The sequence below is a fragment of the Chinchilla lanigera genome, unplaced genomic scaffold, assembly GCF_000276665.1.
Source record: "Chinchilla lanigera isolate Chin_1 unplaced genomic scaffold, ChiLan1.0 scaffold00145, whole genome shotgun sequence".
NCBI lineage: Eukaryota > Metazoa > Chordata > Mammalia > Rodentia > Chinchillidae > Chinchilla > Chinchilla lanigera.
In genome coordinates, this window is record NW_004955546.1 from 1,475,123 (window position 1) to 1,491,478 (window position 16,356).

Below are 16,356 nucleotides of genomic sequence, written 5' to 3' on the forward strand. Positions count from 1 at the left end.
ACTCTATAAAAAGTTCTGTGTCTCTTTAAGTCAATACTTAAATTATTCCTTTTCTGTGTAGTTTATAAGAATGAAATTACACACAATGTGTGTATGCATGTATGTTTGTGTGAATGTACTTAAATTCTCAAAATATGGCTTTGACATACATATATGTTAAACGTATCAGTTGTTTACTTTTTTCCCTTGTGGATTGAACCTAGGGGTGCTATACCACTGAGCTACATCCATCATGAACCCTTTTTATTTTTTGAGATAGTGTCTAAATGCCCCAAGTTGGCTTTGAACTTGAGCTCCTACTCCAGCCTCCTGAGTAACTGGGATTATAGAAGTGTGCCACTGTGCCTGGGTACTGGTTTGCTTTTTATTGGTAGTGTATTCATTGTATGTCTATAATTTATTTACTTCTCATCTCTTGTTGGGGCCTTAAGTTATTTCCAGTGTGGCTATTATGAATGAAGATATTAAGAACATTTTGTGTATCTTCTAATGTTACCAGAGTATCTTTGATAGTACTATTTCCTTACTAATCAAATCCATAGTGTTTCAGTGCCCAAAGACTTTTGATGTAAATTTCCTCTCCAGATGACAAAGATTTGGTATCTTCAACTTTAAAAAAAAAATGTGGTAGTAGGGATTAATTTCAGGGCCTTTGTAGTGAACTATATCCCTATCCACCCCCGCTCCCTTTTTTTAAAATTTTGGGACAGTGTCTTGCTAAACTGGTAAGCTGCTCAAGCCAGGCTCAAACTTGTGATCCTCCTGTTTCAGCCTCCCATGTCATGAGCTTTGGGGATTAAGGAACCTACAGTTTATAGGAGTTATTAAAAAACCACACTGTATACTTCATTGTTCATCATTTTACTTCTATAAATGCTCAGCGTGAAAAGTTATAGAGAAGGAAGAAATGGAAATTTCCCTACAAAACCAACTTTTCTTCAACTTTAAGTCTCATCCCCTAGAGGTTAAAAAAGTTAAGTTTATTCTGTGGAGGAAGAAGACAGCATTGTTATAGAACTTCAGGGGTTTGGGATTTAAAAAAAATTGCACAGATAGCAGTTGTCTGCTCTTTGGGTAGAGGCAAATTATCTTTATCCCAGTTAAGAATGGAGGACTGAAAAAAAATCTTAAACTACAAATCCCAAACCTTTGCAGGCTTGGAAAGGAAACTTGTATAAGAAAAGGTTAGGGCCTCTGCTACGAACAGGAGTGGTTTAGCATAAGTTACTGGGGTAATGATTTGTTATCTAGATAATGAAAAGTTCAGTAAGAGGATTATTAAAGTTATTAAATTTCCCCCCTACTTTTTGCTCACTGATCGTGAATGTAAAACAAGATTAATATGAATATGTAGGGAAGTAAAGGACCTTAGGATTAACAAGAGGCCAATTACTTTTAAAGGCTGATGGCATCAACTACAAATTTAAAATCTGTATCTGCTATATTCAGAATAATCTTTAGAGTGGCACTAGATTAATGAGGGTACCTTGAGAAATAAGGTCAAAACAAATTGACAGAAATTATGAAAAATACATAATGATAAACAAGACATTTATTTTCATATTTATCTGGGGGAAAGGAAAAGTTTATCCTACCCAGCACTGGTCTTTGTAGAAGATTCTCCATTCATTCCATGCCACTGGATAGGCTATATGATTGCAGAGGGTTTTGCACTCTTAATTCTTAAAGAGAACTTCTTTTAATCCATACAGAGAACTTCCTGTGAAGAAAGTCAAAGAGTGAGCCTCTGTGAGCAGCTTCGCTGGTGCACGGCCAGACTCCCTCTCTGAGTAAAGCTTTTTCCACACTGGCTGCACAGGTAGGGGGCCTCTCCTGTGTGGACTTTGCCATGCAGAACACAATTCCCTCTGGTGTGGAAGCTTTTCCTACACTGGGCACAGGCGTAGGGCTTCAAGCCTGTGTGTACCCGGATGTGAACAATTAAGCTACCTTTCTGACTGAAGGCTTTCCCACACTGGTCACATCTGTAGGGCTTTTCACCGCTGTGAACTCTTCGATGAACAGCAAGGTTACTTTGATTCCTGAAGCTTCTCTGGCAAATGGCACACTCATAGGGTTTCTGTCCAGTGTGAAGTCTCTCATGGACAGCCAGACTACCTCGCTGACTAAAGCTTTTCCCACACTCTTTGCACTGATAAGGCTTCTCTCCTGTGTGTACTCGCTGGTGTGTAACAAGATTGCCTTTGGCACGGAAGCTTTTTCCACAGTGGGTACACTCAAAGGGCTTTTGACCAGTGTGGATTCTCTCGTGTAATGTCAGGCTACCTTTTTGCCGGAAGGACTTGCCACAGTCCTGGCACTCATAAACCTTATGTCTCACTCCAGGTGAATCTTCCTGGAGTGTCTTAGAATCTGGGGACTTCTGTTCCAGCTTCTCTCTTCTGAAAGCATTCTGGAAATCCCAGCTGGAGGATCCTGTGGCTTCAGAGTGATCATATTTGTGGTGGGCTTCTGTCATCACATCTGGTAAAATGAGAGGGAAGTCATGTACGATGTACCAATGTACTGAGTGAGAACAGGAAAAACAGAAACACAATGCTTAGTGCTTACTGTGTGGTAGGCATTAAACTAAACTTTGCTAGATAATTTAATCCTGAAAGCAATCTAATGAGATTGCTACAGATAAGGAAATGAGAACATAAGGAAGGTGTCAAAGGTCACAACCTTATATAAATTAGAGTTGTGATTCAGACACCGGTGAGCTCCATAGCCATGTATTATCTCCAAATTAAATATAGCCTCCAAAATCATCTTTTGAGGTAGGTATGATTATTTCTATAGGAAAGAAAAGAGGCTCAGAAAATGAAGGAAACTATACAGCATCACCATAGGCTTATGCTCAGATTTTATCTGACTCCCAAGCAGGTGTGGATACAGGATACATAAGGCCTAAAGCTATAAAACTTTTAGAGGAACCCCTTTTAAAAAAATGTAAAAGAGAAAATCCTCAAAGAGACCAATACCAGTAAGGGGTCCAGAGGCTTGAGTTACATCAGCTTCCTGAGAAATCTACTTACTCCAGTCTGTTCTCTTGCCAGTGGAATAAACTTTATAACCTCAGAAAGTATGAAGCAGAATCCTGGGTTTTTTTTTTTTTTTTGGCTTCAATCTTTTTTATTTTGTTTTTTGAGACAGGGTCTCATTATGCAGTTCAGGCTGGCCTTGAGCTCACTTTGTGGCCCAGGCTCCCCTCAAACTCACAATGATCCTCCTGCCTCAGCCTCCTGAGTGCTGGGATTACAGGCATGAGCCACCATGCCCGGCCTTTTCTTGTCCATCTCCCCTCCACCTGTACCGGGGATTGAACTCACAACCTTGCGCTTGCCAGGCAGGCGCCGTGACACTGAGCTAAATCCCCAGCCCCTCTGGGTATTTTTTTTTTATCTATCATCTCTAATCTGCAATCCTACAAATTTATTGTCCCATTCTATAGATGAGCAGCCTAGAGCTTAAGGAAGTTAAGTAACTTATCTGATATTGCAAATCTACTCAGGGCAATTAGAGAATCTGATCAAAGGAATTTTTTCTTTTAAAATCCATGCTATTTTCAATCTATTCAGCTAGAGTGGAACTGAAATCAACTTTGGCATCACAGTATTTCTTAAACACTTTCTTTGTATGGATTTTTTTTTCTTATAGTATTAGGGATTAAACCTAGGGCTTTTGCATTGAGCAACATCTATAGCCTTTAAAAAATTGTTATTTTAATTTAAATTTTTAATTTTAAGATAGGGTCTTGCTAAATCACTAAGTTGTCCTGACTGGGTCTGAACTTATAGTACTCCTGTGTTAGTTTCCCAAAGTGCTGGGATTAAGGCATGCATCACTGTCAACCCTCATTTGCAGATATCGACAGTATTTTCCAATATTGGCCTGTATCTGCGACTCCTAGTGTGTTTTAAATATGGTTCCATTTACCACTATACCAGTTTTCTTTGTGTCATCCTTGGGAAGATTTTTCCTTGTCCCGTACCTTATCCTTGTTCAGTGATGGTGCTGAGTTAAAGCTGCCCATTCATTCTGTCCATCTCAAGACTACCTCTGCATCAAGATTCTTCCCTTGCTTTGTTCTGACTGTTATTTCTAACTTTATCTTGTAGGTTTTTTCTGTGACCCCAAGGAACAGGGAACACCACTAAAAGAGTATCTCTTCTGCATCCTGAGACTGAGTCAGTGCTAACGGCAGGGACCCTGAGTATCTGAGAGCTGAGGGCATGCCAATGACCAGCTGACTCACTCACTGAAAAATGCTACATTCTGGGCATATCTCCCATGACAGTCCAGCAGGGTAGCTGTTGGGAATCCAAACATGTCCACTCCTTGTCTGAGACCTTAATCACCACCTCTTCAGATGATTCTTCCATGGGCTATTCTTGAGCACCTGGGGGCAAGGGACAAACAACAAAATAACAAAAACAAGAAAGGGCAGAATTGATAAGTGAGGATACATTTAACAGAAGCTCTAGTTTGGGGTGTGGGTGGAAACAGGAAATCTGGATTGCTTGATGTAATATCAGTTACCTAACATGTCTCTGCATAAAGGGCTCAAAGATAGGATAACACAGGAATGAATCCAGAAGGAAAGAGAAGGTGGGAAACCATGAACATATAAACATGCATTTGTTCCTGCTGACCCCATTAATGGTCACTCCTGTTTGTCTTTGCTCTTGGCATGAAAGTTGGATCTTTCATTTCCTATTTAACTGTTCATTGCCTTTTATTTTTGCCTCCAAGCTCTAAGGAATTCATAATCTAAAAAGCCAGATTTCAAGCTTCATGATTGGTTCCATGGTGGAGTAACCCCAGCTCTTTTCCAGTTCCCCTAGGTTATGAAGCCCATGCAAGGACCTTTTAATGATTCTTAGGCAGCTCTAAACCTAGACCCATCCCTCTCCTCCTCCTGTTATTTTTTCCCTTTAAAATATTTCTTACTTTGGGGCCCTTGTTACTGAATTCTCACACTGTTTATGCAGCGGTTCAGTGCATGGTCTTTGTTACCTCTAGTATATCCCACCAAAATGCTGGACAACTGATTTAAGGAATTAGCACTATAGTGGTACAATTCTTTGTTAACTAAGTACCTGACTCTTCTTGACAACTATAGGTTCAGCTATATGTTGTGGTGACCAAGAGCTCTTTTCCAAGGTTTCACTTCCAATGTAAAACACAAGCTACTAAAGAGGCCTCTGTTGGCGTGCTGGCACACTTGCTTGGAAGTTCACAGTATTACTGATCAACAACTGCACATCCAGACAGTGGAAATGTACAGTAGATGGTACGTGTTGCCTGGGGCTTGACTCTTGTCACCAGGGATTCCAGAAAATAGGGTTTAGTTTGAATGAGTAGAACCTATAGCTCTACCTCTCTACCTGCTGTGAGATCTCCAACAGGAAACGTTGAGCATCCTCTGGAGCCTCTTTGATTAAAAAGGGGAACTTGTCAAGGTGTTCTACCTTGATCACAGGTATGAGGAATCAAATTCTGGAAGATCTTGGAGACTGTGGTTTTTTAATAGAAAACATTGCTTTCCCTATCAGAAATGCTATTTTATCCTCTGGAGAAAGCTCAGAATGAGGTCCTGGATGCCCGTTTGGCTCCCCCAGTGTGTGACCAAGTGACCACACCACCCTGTCTCTGCCTCCTTACTGAAAAGGTTGACATCCCTGTCTTACCAGGTAGTTCCCGGGAGAGTACAAGACCCAAAGGTGAGGGGTCTATGACACGGCCTGCAGATTTGAGTCCCCAGAATGGCTGGGCTGGAGCGGGGCACCCTTCGCGCGTGAAGAAATTCTTGGGGATGGCTCCAGGGATCAGTAGCTTCCGGGCGGGCTGATTCTCCCCACCCCCGGCTTCCCGCACTAGGGAGGTCTCCTCACCTCCCCAAGGGCTGCCCTGCCTGTTCCCGCGCCTCTTCTGCAGGTGGCGGGGCCTTCCGCTCGCTCTGCCCAGCCACACACGGTCCGGGCGGATCGCTCCTTCCGCCGAACCCAACGCGTCTCGGGTCCAGGACTCAGGTCCCGATCTCTGGCCCAGGGAACCTCGTCTGCGGGCTGTCCTCTCCCCGCTGGCCTGGGCAGGCCTGGCCTGCTCGAGTCCGCGTAGAGGGCGTGGGGCGGTGGCTTGACGGAGGCAGTCCCGCCTTGTCAGGGGCGCGGACCCGCCACGGCCTCACTCACCGCAGCGGCACTCACCCGCAGATAGACAAAGCCGGCGCCCAGCCCGCAGCGCAGGGGCGCGCGGCCGACCACAGCTCCCAGGAACCCCTGCGTGGCGGACCACGGCTCCCAAGAGCCTCCGCGCGGTGCGCCACTGCTCCTAAGAGGCTGCGCGCGACCGACCACAGTTCCCAGGAGCCATCGCGTGGCCCGGGGCACGGTGGGAAGCGGGGTTTTGTCAGCTGCAAGGATCTTCTGGGTTGAGGGCACTGGCCTGGAAACTGACAGTTAAGGTTGCTGGTTGCCTGTCGTGAGTTCAGGTTACTGGGAAACATGGTTGGTAGAGCCTCAGCTTCTCAAAGATCATGTGTTGAGCTGCAGCTTGGGCAGAGTGTGACTAGGGCTCGGAAGCTGGGAGCGAACATTTCAGACGATGAATTTGGGACGCCCTGTGGCCTTTTAACGAGAATTCTCACCGGGAATAGTGGGTGAGAGAGGTCGTCCAGAGACGGAAAGGAACGTCCTGGGTTTGCTTGTAGTTTCCCTGACGAGCTATGGGAGCGGTGGGGTAGACCGGGAGGTAGACAGTGACAGGGGCGGGAGAAGGTGGCCGGCCAGGTGCCTCCTTCACAAGACATAGTTCTGCATGGACGTTATGGACTGCGGAGAGGATACAGCAAGTAAAAAGTTAAATTTTTACTGACTAAAGAATTGAGAACTTCTTTGAGGACCGACAAGAGCACAGACAGTCAAAGCCTCGGCTCTGGGAGGGAGCAGGGTTGCTTTTGAACATCCATGAGATAAATCCTCCCTGAATGCCTCGGCCTCCTTCGAATGCACTTTTTTTCCCCCTCTCTTTTTGAGACAGTGTCTTGCTATGCAGTTCAGGCTGGCCTTGAGCTCACCATGTAGCCCAGGGTGGTCTCGAACTTGTAACGCATCTCCTGCCTCAGCCTCCTAAGTGCTGGGATTACAGGCATGCACCACCACGCCCGGCTTTTGAATGTACTTTTGTAGGACGCTGGCCTCATCCTAGAGTTCCTTTGGTGGACATCTCCAGGCCTGCCCCCTCCCCCCGTAGACATGTCCTTCTATTAGAACTTTAAAAAGACAATGTCCTCATTATCTACCCCAAAGCCACACATCTGTTAGGTAAAACAGAAAGTGTAATTTCACAGAATATACTTTAGGGCCATGTAAATAATAGTGATTCATAAATGTTAATTATTACTATTAGTAACATCATTATTTGAATTCATTTAACATATATTTGTTGAGCACATTTTAAGTCTCAGGGCTGTGCTGAGTGTTGGTGACCCAAATGTGAGCACAGTGCCCTCTACTTCTTGGGACGACAATCTGGTTGGAAAAAGAAAAAAAAAAATTTTTTTTTCTGACACCTGGGCCAGAAAGCAAGTCCAAAAGTGTATAGTGCAAACTGCTCTAAAGCTCACTACTCCTGGACAGTGCCTCAGCACAGTGGCCAAGATCCCTGGGGCCCCATCTCCCAGTCACCCCTGTCCCTCCTTTCCTTTTAGAGAGCAATAGGCGCTTTTTTTATTCTTCAGAATAGAAGGAGGCACACAGCAATGCCAATGTGCTTCTCTGAGGGTGGTGCTGTGTGATCTTCCTCCTTCCCAAGGCTTTGTGTGGGTAAGGGACAGTATTCTGACTTCTGTCAGATGCTGTGACAAGCAGCACCATGTGCCTTGAAACCAGTGTTAGGTATATGGGTCCTGTTGAGTTCAAGGCCAGCTGTGGGACAGAGATAAATTTCAGACCCTGCCATGAAAGTGGTTGGTAAAGCTTAGTCATGTTTCGCTCATAAATCTACAACAATTCTCTTAAAGGAACTCAGGGAAGTAGACATATTGAATGGGAAGTGGGGCAGAGAGTAGTTAGGATTGGGCCTGATGAGCCTAAGATGAGAACCAATTTGCCTTAGACACTTACCAGTCTTCCCAGACCCTAAATGAGCCCAGTCTTTAGCCACTGCCTGCATCTTAAGGCAGTTACCTAGCAAGATGGAGAGTGTCAGCAGTGTAGAGTTGGAAACCTGCCAAAGGACTATTCTCCCTCCTCCTAGACATTTCAAAACATTAGGGGAAGGAAAGATAATTCAGTAAATGGTGTCATGACAAATGACTAGAGATGGGGGCAGGTAAAGTTAAATGTTTGCCTAACTTCTATGCCAAGGTAGCCACCAGAAAGATTAAGTATAGAATGTGAAACAAATCCAAAAGTGACCCAGAAGAACATATGGATTAGTATTTTTGCAATCTTGGCATGGGAAAGGCTTTCCTAACCTTAGTAACAAAGGTAGAAACAACAAAGAAAAAGATTAAAATCCAGCACTTCTGTGTGGCCTGAACACCAGTAAGTGAAATTAACACATGACAAGCTGGGAAAATATTTGCAACTGTCATATTTAAAGACACCATACAAATCAATAAGAAAAAAAACCCCAACATTTCAGTAGAAATGTGGCCAAGGACAGCAACATTTTAAAGAAAAGCACTCTGATTTACTATGCAGTTTTAAGTGCCAATTGAAACAAAAATTTTCCCCTAATTACTGAATGGCAAGGGGAAGTAGGAGAATGGACATTTTTATCCATGTGTAAATTGAGACAATCATTCTGATTAGACATTTGGCACCATGTATCAAAAATCTTAAATGTCTACATATCACTTCTAGAATTATTTTCCTCAGGAGAAAAAGTCAGATAATTATATCCTATGTGTGGAATGAAAGCTGTGGGGTCCAGCTCTCTGAGGTGAGTTATTGGCTTGGAAAGGGCTCTTGGATGTCTGCTCCAGAAACTTCCGTGAAATGTCCAAGCTCACAGGAAACTGAAGCCTGTACTTGCTACCATACCTCTGTACAGATCATTTAGGTCTGGAGTGGGGGTGTGAACATCCACCCTCCTGGAAAGGTTCATCAGAACAGCTCCCTTTGTGCCTCACTTCTATGTTTACTTCAGTCCTGGTCTGAAAGATAAGCTGTTTAAAATAGCCTTTAGCAACTGTGCTTAGCCCCTGCCCACAACCACTGTACTTTCACAGAACTAACCAGCCTTCCATCTCTCTTGAACATGCATCCCCCAGTGCTGGGGAGGAAGTGAGCATCCTCTCAGACTCCTCCCTGCTCAGCATCCAGGTTTGACTCACTAGGAAAAAGGGATCTGTGCTTTGGTGTAGGTCTGTGGGAAGTCTGTCAAACTCTGGGTGAGAGCCAAATGTATTATTTGCAAGGTTGGGAGGCATGCTGGCTTCTGCTTGGGCAAGTGATCCCATTCACTGAAGCTGCCTGTCTCTTTGAGTAAATATGTCTTGTGTTTGACCTCACTATCACCTAATTTGTAAATTCAGGGTCCTGAGAACTTGGACTTCTAGATCCTAGAATATGCCATGAATCTGTCTCCTTAGAGCTCCAACAATTATTCAAGCCAAAACCATTCATTTTACAAAAACTGTACTGGCTTCAGGCATTTTGTTCTTGTTACTATTTCTACCTTTTAGCTAGCTGTGTCCTTCTTCAACCTCTTGATGGGGTTGCTTATAACCCAGAAGCTGGGGGGCACAGATGACAAACTAGTGCACATCTGTGTCTCTGGCCAGGGCAACAGGCTGGCCACTTCTGTTTCTGAGGCCCTATTGCCATGTGGTGATGATCCCATTTGGTCTCACTGAATGGACTGTGGTGAAGACGTCTTGCGAATTTTTGTGGTGCTGTCGGCTCACAAACAGGAGGGGCCCTATGTTGTGCGAGTCCTCTTAGAACACACTTGTGTACAGGTGAGAGTGGTACACCAAGCCCTATGTTTCTGTCTTCTGTCTTGTAGAAAGGCCTCTGACAGGTGGCCAGAGATGAGGACATGAGTGTGATAGAAGGAGCCAGAAGCCCTACTTCCTGGATCCTCTGCTGGTGCCTCTTCCCCCACAACTGGATCTCACCGTGGCCTGTGGAGCTGGTTTCTTCACAGGACTCCCAGGTGGGCTCCATGTGGGTTTCTGAACTCATGAAATGTCAAAAATGGACTTGGAGGATCTTTAGGACAGATGGTGCATGCTTTTCATTGAAGAGTTGGTTGGTCTTCAAAGAGATTAAAGTAGTTGCTTGGGGTCGACTGTGTCCCCACAAAGTTCATGTGTCAGAAACTTAGTCCCCAAATTCATATGTTAATGGTATTTGGAAATGAGGCCTTTGGGAGGTCAGATCCAGGAGGTCATGGGGTGGGGACCTCCTTGATGGAGTTAATGGCTTTATAAGAGTGTTCACTCACTCCCTTTGTCACCATGTGATACCCCACTGTGGTTTTTTTTGTCTTTTTTTCTGGTACCGGGAATCGAACTCACAACCTTGCGCTTGCCAGGCAGGCGCTGTGCTGCTGAGCTAAATCCCCAGCCCCTCCCCACTGTGTTATGATGCATCATGTGGCCCCAGCAGAGGCTGACAGATGGTGGTGCCAGGCCCTGGGATTTCTGAGCCTCCAGGGTTGCGATCCAGATAAACTTCTGTTTTCTTATAAATTACTCAATCTCAGATATTTTGTTACAGCAACAGAAAATAGACTACAACAACAGTTATCTTAGAGAACTCTTGAATGAGCAGAGAAAGATCATTTCAGACTTCTAAATTTAATTAATTAATAATCAATTAATTTTTGAGACAGGGTCTCACCATGTAGCTCAGGCTACCCTTGAACCTGTGGTGGTCCACCTGTCTCAACCATTTAAACTTTATTTTGAAATGATTTCAGACTTACAGAAAAGTTGCAAACACGTTCAGAAAGTTTGCATATATCTTTTACTCAGCTTTGTATGACATTTACAACTCACTGAATTATAACATTATAATACAATTGAGGAAATTAATATCAGTACAATATACTATTGTAATACTTAATGGTAAACTACTGACTTCATTTGAATTTCACCAGTTTCCTCTCTCCCTTCATTTTCTGTGCGAGGATCCTATCCAGGATCCTCCATTTCATATAGTTGTAGCCACATCTCCTTAATTTCTTCCAGTCATGGCGTTTTTGCTTGTTAAAGAAGAAAATAAAGTCTGGTGGTGGTGATGATAAAGTACAAGGACGTAAAAATGATCTGCCTCCCGCTCTTCCTTCTACCTTTCTTAATCATTTTCTTTCCCAAGAAAATTTTAAATTAGCTTTATTTTCATTTGCTACCACAGAAGTGAGAAGTAAGTCATGCTTTTGTTTTAAAATAGGCAAATATAGTTATTTGTGTCAAAGGCTTTAAAGGCTTCAACTGTATCTCAGAATAGTCAAACACATTTCTTGAAATATAAAATGCACAATTGTGATAATCACACAACTAATTTTCTTCCTGTGTGGTGAAGAGGTTAGCCTGGCCTGGAAAGAGGTGAGACTTCATCTACTGGGAGGTGATGGACTGTCAGCCCTGGTCAGGATAGTACTCACTGCCTGGGGACCTTGAGCCACCCTGGATAATATAAAAACGTGATTTGATCTGGGCACCTTCACACTGGGACCTGGACACCCCAGGTAGTAACAGCAGGATGTGGGGTGTGTGCTTTGAGTTGTATGATCAGTTGTCCTCCATAGGGCCTGAACCCAGACAGTGGGGTTAGCCCCATCAATGGTCATGTACACCTGCAGACACTGTACTCTGTGCGTATTGTCACCTAGCAGTGCTGGGAAAGCCATGCTTTCCTGGCCCTGGAGAGGACAGAGGATGCTGCAGGTGGTGTTCTCCTGTGAGCTTCCTCCCAGGGCTGATCTTCCTCTAGCTTTTCACAGCAATAAACCATAGCCATGAGTACAGCAGCTTTCTGGGAGGTCCATGAGTCTTTCTAGTTGATCATCAAGCCCTACATTTTCAGGTGGCCCCAGAAGTAAGGGCAGGGCTGCAGACTGTTCTCTTAATTTTGTGGTTGATCTCTTGCAATGACTTTTTTTTTGTTTTTTGTTTGTTACTGGGAGTTAAACTCAGGACCTCACTCTTGCCAGGCAGGTGCTGTGCCCCTGAACTATATGTCCAGCCCTACAATGACTTTAAAACTTGAACCTGAAGCCAAGATTATAGGAGTCTTTCTACTTGAAGATAAAAGTCATTACTTTCCCAAGACAAATAAGAGATTGTTGCTAGTGAAGTGTCATTTTATACTTTGCAAGTGCATTTCAAATATACTCAGTATGGGGATGCTGGGGATTTAGCTCAGTGGCACAGTGCCTGCCTGGCAAGATTGTGAGTTCCATTCCCGGTACCAGAAAAAAAACAAAAACAAAAACAAAAACAAAAACAAAAACAACGAAAAAGCCCCCAAAAAACAAAAAACCAAATATACTCAGTATGTTTCATTTATAAGAAAAGAATGGAACAGAATGATTAGAAGTTGCCACACATACACTGAGCATTGGTAGCAAGCATTGGATTTCTTCTACATTAATGGAGATCAACCCATGGTAGAACCACTGCCTTGGAGACCCTGGCGGTGATCCTGTTGGTCTGTATTGGCAGGTGCCACTGTGTGGGTAACTGTCCCACAAAGGCCCGTGTGCAAAAGGCATGGTTCGCCAGGGAGCAGTTTGGCAGGTGCTGTGGACTGGCACTATGTGGGACTGGTGTGAAGTCATTAAGTCATTAGGGGTGCCACCCTTGGAGGGGACAATGGGACTTGGTCTCTCAGTCTCTCTATTTCCTGTCTTCAAATGTGAGTGATGTCTTTCCTCTGTGTACCACCATTGTTGTCTGCTGTCCTCACTGGGGGCTGGAAGTCATGGGCTACTTGATCTTGGTCTTGAGTTTCAGAACTGTGGGCCTGGATAGCCTACCTTTACCTTGTGAGCAGCTTGTGGGGGCCATGTGGCCACAGTGGTAGATCCCACAACTACAGGTCATACGCTCATCAGTCTCAGGGCTTTAAGTCCCGAGTTCTTCAAGACTAAAGAACAGCTTTATTGGCTTTTTTTTCTTCAGAGAATTCCTCTTAGTGCCACATACATTTATATAATTCCAGTGGAGGTGGAGGAGCATAACGTTTGGCAACAGAGGCGTCATTCCACAGGCCCAGCTCCATGGGTCTGCTAGGAATTTGGTACAAGGCACAGGAAATAAATGATGCTGTCTAGGTATTCGAGCTGGCCTTGATAGTTGTCAAGTTGCTGGGAAAAGAAGTTCTCATGTTTACTAAAGAGAGAAAAGGTAAATTGCAGGGTGAAGTCTTGTGTGATACTTTTTGATATCAAACACTACTGCTTTTAGGGACCCCCAAAATGGGCTTTCACTGTGAGCACAATTTGTGCTCTGGCTCTTTTGCAACATGTTTTTTCATGTAATAAATTTACGACAAAAATGTCATTGTGCACATGGGATTGTGTCACTTTATATGTATTCATCTTTGGTATTTTTGAAATCCTTCCAACCATTAAAAAGTACAGCTGTCTTTTAGTATTTCAGGTGTTGGTAAATGTTTAGCTAAGATTTTTCCAGTATTTGATTTTGGACTTGCCAGTTTATCAGCTAGGATGCTTTTAAAATACAGTTTATTGGGCTGGGAATTGAAGTGAATTGTTTTTAACTCATAACATGAACTGCCAGAAAGTACTTTCTTAAATTTTTTTGAATAACATTTTCATAAATGCTAACAGTGATAAAGACTTAAAATAATTGGAAAATTGTGTTAGTTTTCTGTTGCTGTGACAGAATATCAGAGGTAAACAACTTATTTTGGCTCACAGTTTTAGAGGATTCAGTCCGTGGAGTACTGGGCATGGCTCTCAGGCCTGTGGCGGTACAGAACGTTACAGCAGCAAGGAAGTAAGGTGAGAAGAAGGAGCTAGGGTCCCTGCATCCCTGTCAAAGACACATCCACCATGACCTAACTTCTCTCCAACCCTCACTTCCTAAAAGTCCCAGAACCTCCCACTTAGGACACAGACTGGGGACTGAGCATTCAACATGCGGCCTTTGGGGTCAAGGTCTAAACCATAACAAAAATATTCTACACTTAAAAATGCTTACTAAAAAAATTAGAGTCACAGTATTTTCTCTAATCTTTCTACAACTAAAGGAAAAGCTGCTATTCCAGTGTCAGACCCTCATTCCTGTTCACATGCCTGGAGATCTCCTCAGGCAGGCACTGTCAGAGCACAGGCTCCAGAAACCTTGGTGAAGTGGCACCATCATGCATCCACTCCCAAATATGCTGAGTCACAGAGCCCCCAGTGCTCCTTTGGGATGTTATGGCGTCTCATGCAGGAGGTGCTGTTGATGCCCTCTCGTGTCACCTGAGCTGGTCAGTCTCAAGCATTGCTGGACAGTTCCCTCTACGTGAAAGGAGTCCGACCTCAACCCCTGAGTTCTTTGTTTGAGTGCTCTGGTCCCTGAATTTTCCTGACTCTCTTAGTGTGGTCAGTCTCAGGGGCAGGGGTAGAATGCTTTTATGAATCACCTTCAACCAAGATGAGCAGGGCTCATAGAGTATGATTCCCATGAGCCATTCTCCCTGTAGATGTTTCATCTGTGCTCGGCATCCCCTCGGGGCCTCAGAGGAGTCTCACCCACTCTGGTGCCTGGGAATTTACACACTGCCAGCTGGGGCCCTCCTTTCCCTGACTGAGCCTCCCCAGGACTCATCTTGGGGTCCTCCCAACAGAAGATGCCAGGAACCAGGAAACACCACGGCCTGCCACTGAGGTTACAGAGTTGGTGAGTTCCCAGCTATGCAAGGGATGGGGCATTAAAGGAAATCTCTGAGCCCCAACAGGGAGGGATTTCTAAATCTGACAGGTCAAGGATACAGATGCAGTGCATGCGCGTGCACGCGCGCGCGCACACACACACACGTACATGGGTGACAGAAAGTGTCACAGAGAAGTGAGTGTTTCTGATCACAGACTAAATTCTACAGAATAGGAAGGGCTGGGAAAGTGGACCTCAAGAAAGACAAAATTATTACAGCCTTACGGTTCCACAAGGGCAAATAAAGCTCTGTGTGTTTATTGCCATTTTCAGATACATCTTCAGTGTGATACTGTTTCAGGACAACTGTGGCCTGATTTGCTGCTTGGCCCTGGTAAAGACAGAAGCACACAGGAGCAGACAGGAGGGAGCAGGCGGCCTGATGGAGAGAGCATCCCAGGCCCGTGGTTTACAGGACTGCTTCCAAGAGTTATTACAGGCTAAGTGATAGAGCCAATGCTTATTGGCTGGAGGGTAGATCCATAAATCTGAGGGGCAGAACAGCGAATTGAGACAGGCCCACAGTAAACCCTGTTTTGGTTTTCAACAGCTGCTGAGCCCTCCCGACAGGGAAGGTCTTAATAAGTGGTGCTAGTGGGTCTGCATGTAGACACACTTGGAGTCAGGGCGCTGGCAGGTGCTGCACAAGGATGGCCGCGTGGGAAGGGAAGCCCGTCCCGCGGCAGAGTCGGGAACAGGGTGTAGAGGCCTTGGATTTGCTCCATGGCCTCAGGTTTATTTACTGACTCGCTCCAAGCACAGACTGCAGCGTGATAGAGACAGCGTTGTCTCCCTTTGCGGTGACGTGTGTCCCCGGGGGAGCCACCTGGGTGGGGACCTGGGTGGGGACCTGCGTGGTGCGGGGCGGAGCTGCCCACTCAGTCCACAGGGCAGGGGTCGAAGGTGGCGACCTCCCCTCGCCCTGACTCCTCGTGCTCCACATTCTGAGAAGTTAGCCGGCGCCTCCTACAGCTCTGGTGAATTAGTTAATGTCCCTTCTACAGTTCCCTGACCCGGGGCCACAGCTAGGATAACCGGGGCCCTAACCGGCGTCGTCGCAGTGATTCTCCAGCAGGTGGCGCCTGCGCACCGCCAAGTGGTGCTGTCCTCTGTGCAGTCTGGCTCGGAGCCTCCGGGGAGCAGGGACCAGGTCCCCTCCACCCAGGACCTGCTCGCCTTCGCACCCTGCTCAATAGAGGTCCCCGTCTCTGTGCTCACTGTGACTCCCCTGGAGACAATCTGAGAGTCCACTAACTTCCGGACTAAAGCCCAACGTGAGTTAATCCCAACCCGAATATTCCACGATGTATACACTTATGTGCACTGTTACACAGCGCTCCCACGGATGTACAGTTTTTATTTGTTAATTACACAGTCCCAGCTGACACCACACAATGTGCACCGACCTCCTGGACCACACCTAGAAAAGCACTCACTGTGCCCGAAGA

At 45.1% G+C, this 16,356-nt stretch overlaps 2 protein-coding genes across 6 annotated transcripts in view; one reads left to right on the forward strand and one right to left on the reverse strand.

Moving 5' to 3' along the window:
* LOC102008576 (NADH dehydrogenase [ubiquinone] iron-sulfur protein 5-like) overlaps positions 1-16,356 on the forward strand; it is a gene marked incomplete in the record, with an annotated part of 43,066 nt that overhangs the window by 22,357 nt on the left and 4,353 nt on the right. The window contains 3 exon segments of the mRNA XM_013508414.1: positions 10,021-10,170; positions 13,906-13,989; positions 14,679-16,356.
* Znf32 (zinc finger protein 32) lies at positions 846-6,314 on the reverse strand. Of its 5 annotated transcripts, XM_013508410.1 has the most exons (4): positions 5,898-6,301; positions 4,263-4,402; positions 1,951-2,484; positions 846-1,720 (listed from the first exon to the last, which is right to left on the reverse strand). In XM_013508410.1, exons 2-4 carry the CDS (start codon positions 4,330-4,332, stop codon positions 1,677-1,679), a joined length of 648 nt encoding a protein of 215 aa, XP_013363864.1. In that variant the 5' UTR covers positions 4,333-4,402; positions 5,898-6,301; the 3' UTR covers positions 846-1,676. The 5 variants fall into 5 exon arrangements, with proteins under 5 accessions (XP_013363864.1, XP_005411832.1, XP_005411829.1 ...); XM_005411775.2 differs by having other exon boundaries at positions 846-2,484; positions 6,213-6,314; XM_005411772.2 differs by having other exon boundaries at positions 846-2,484; positions 5,898-6,300.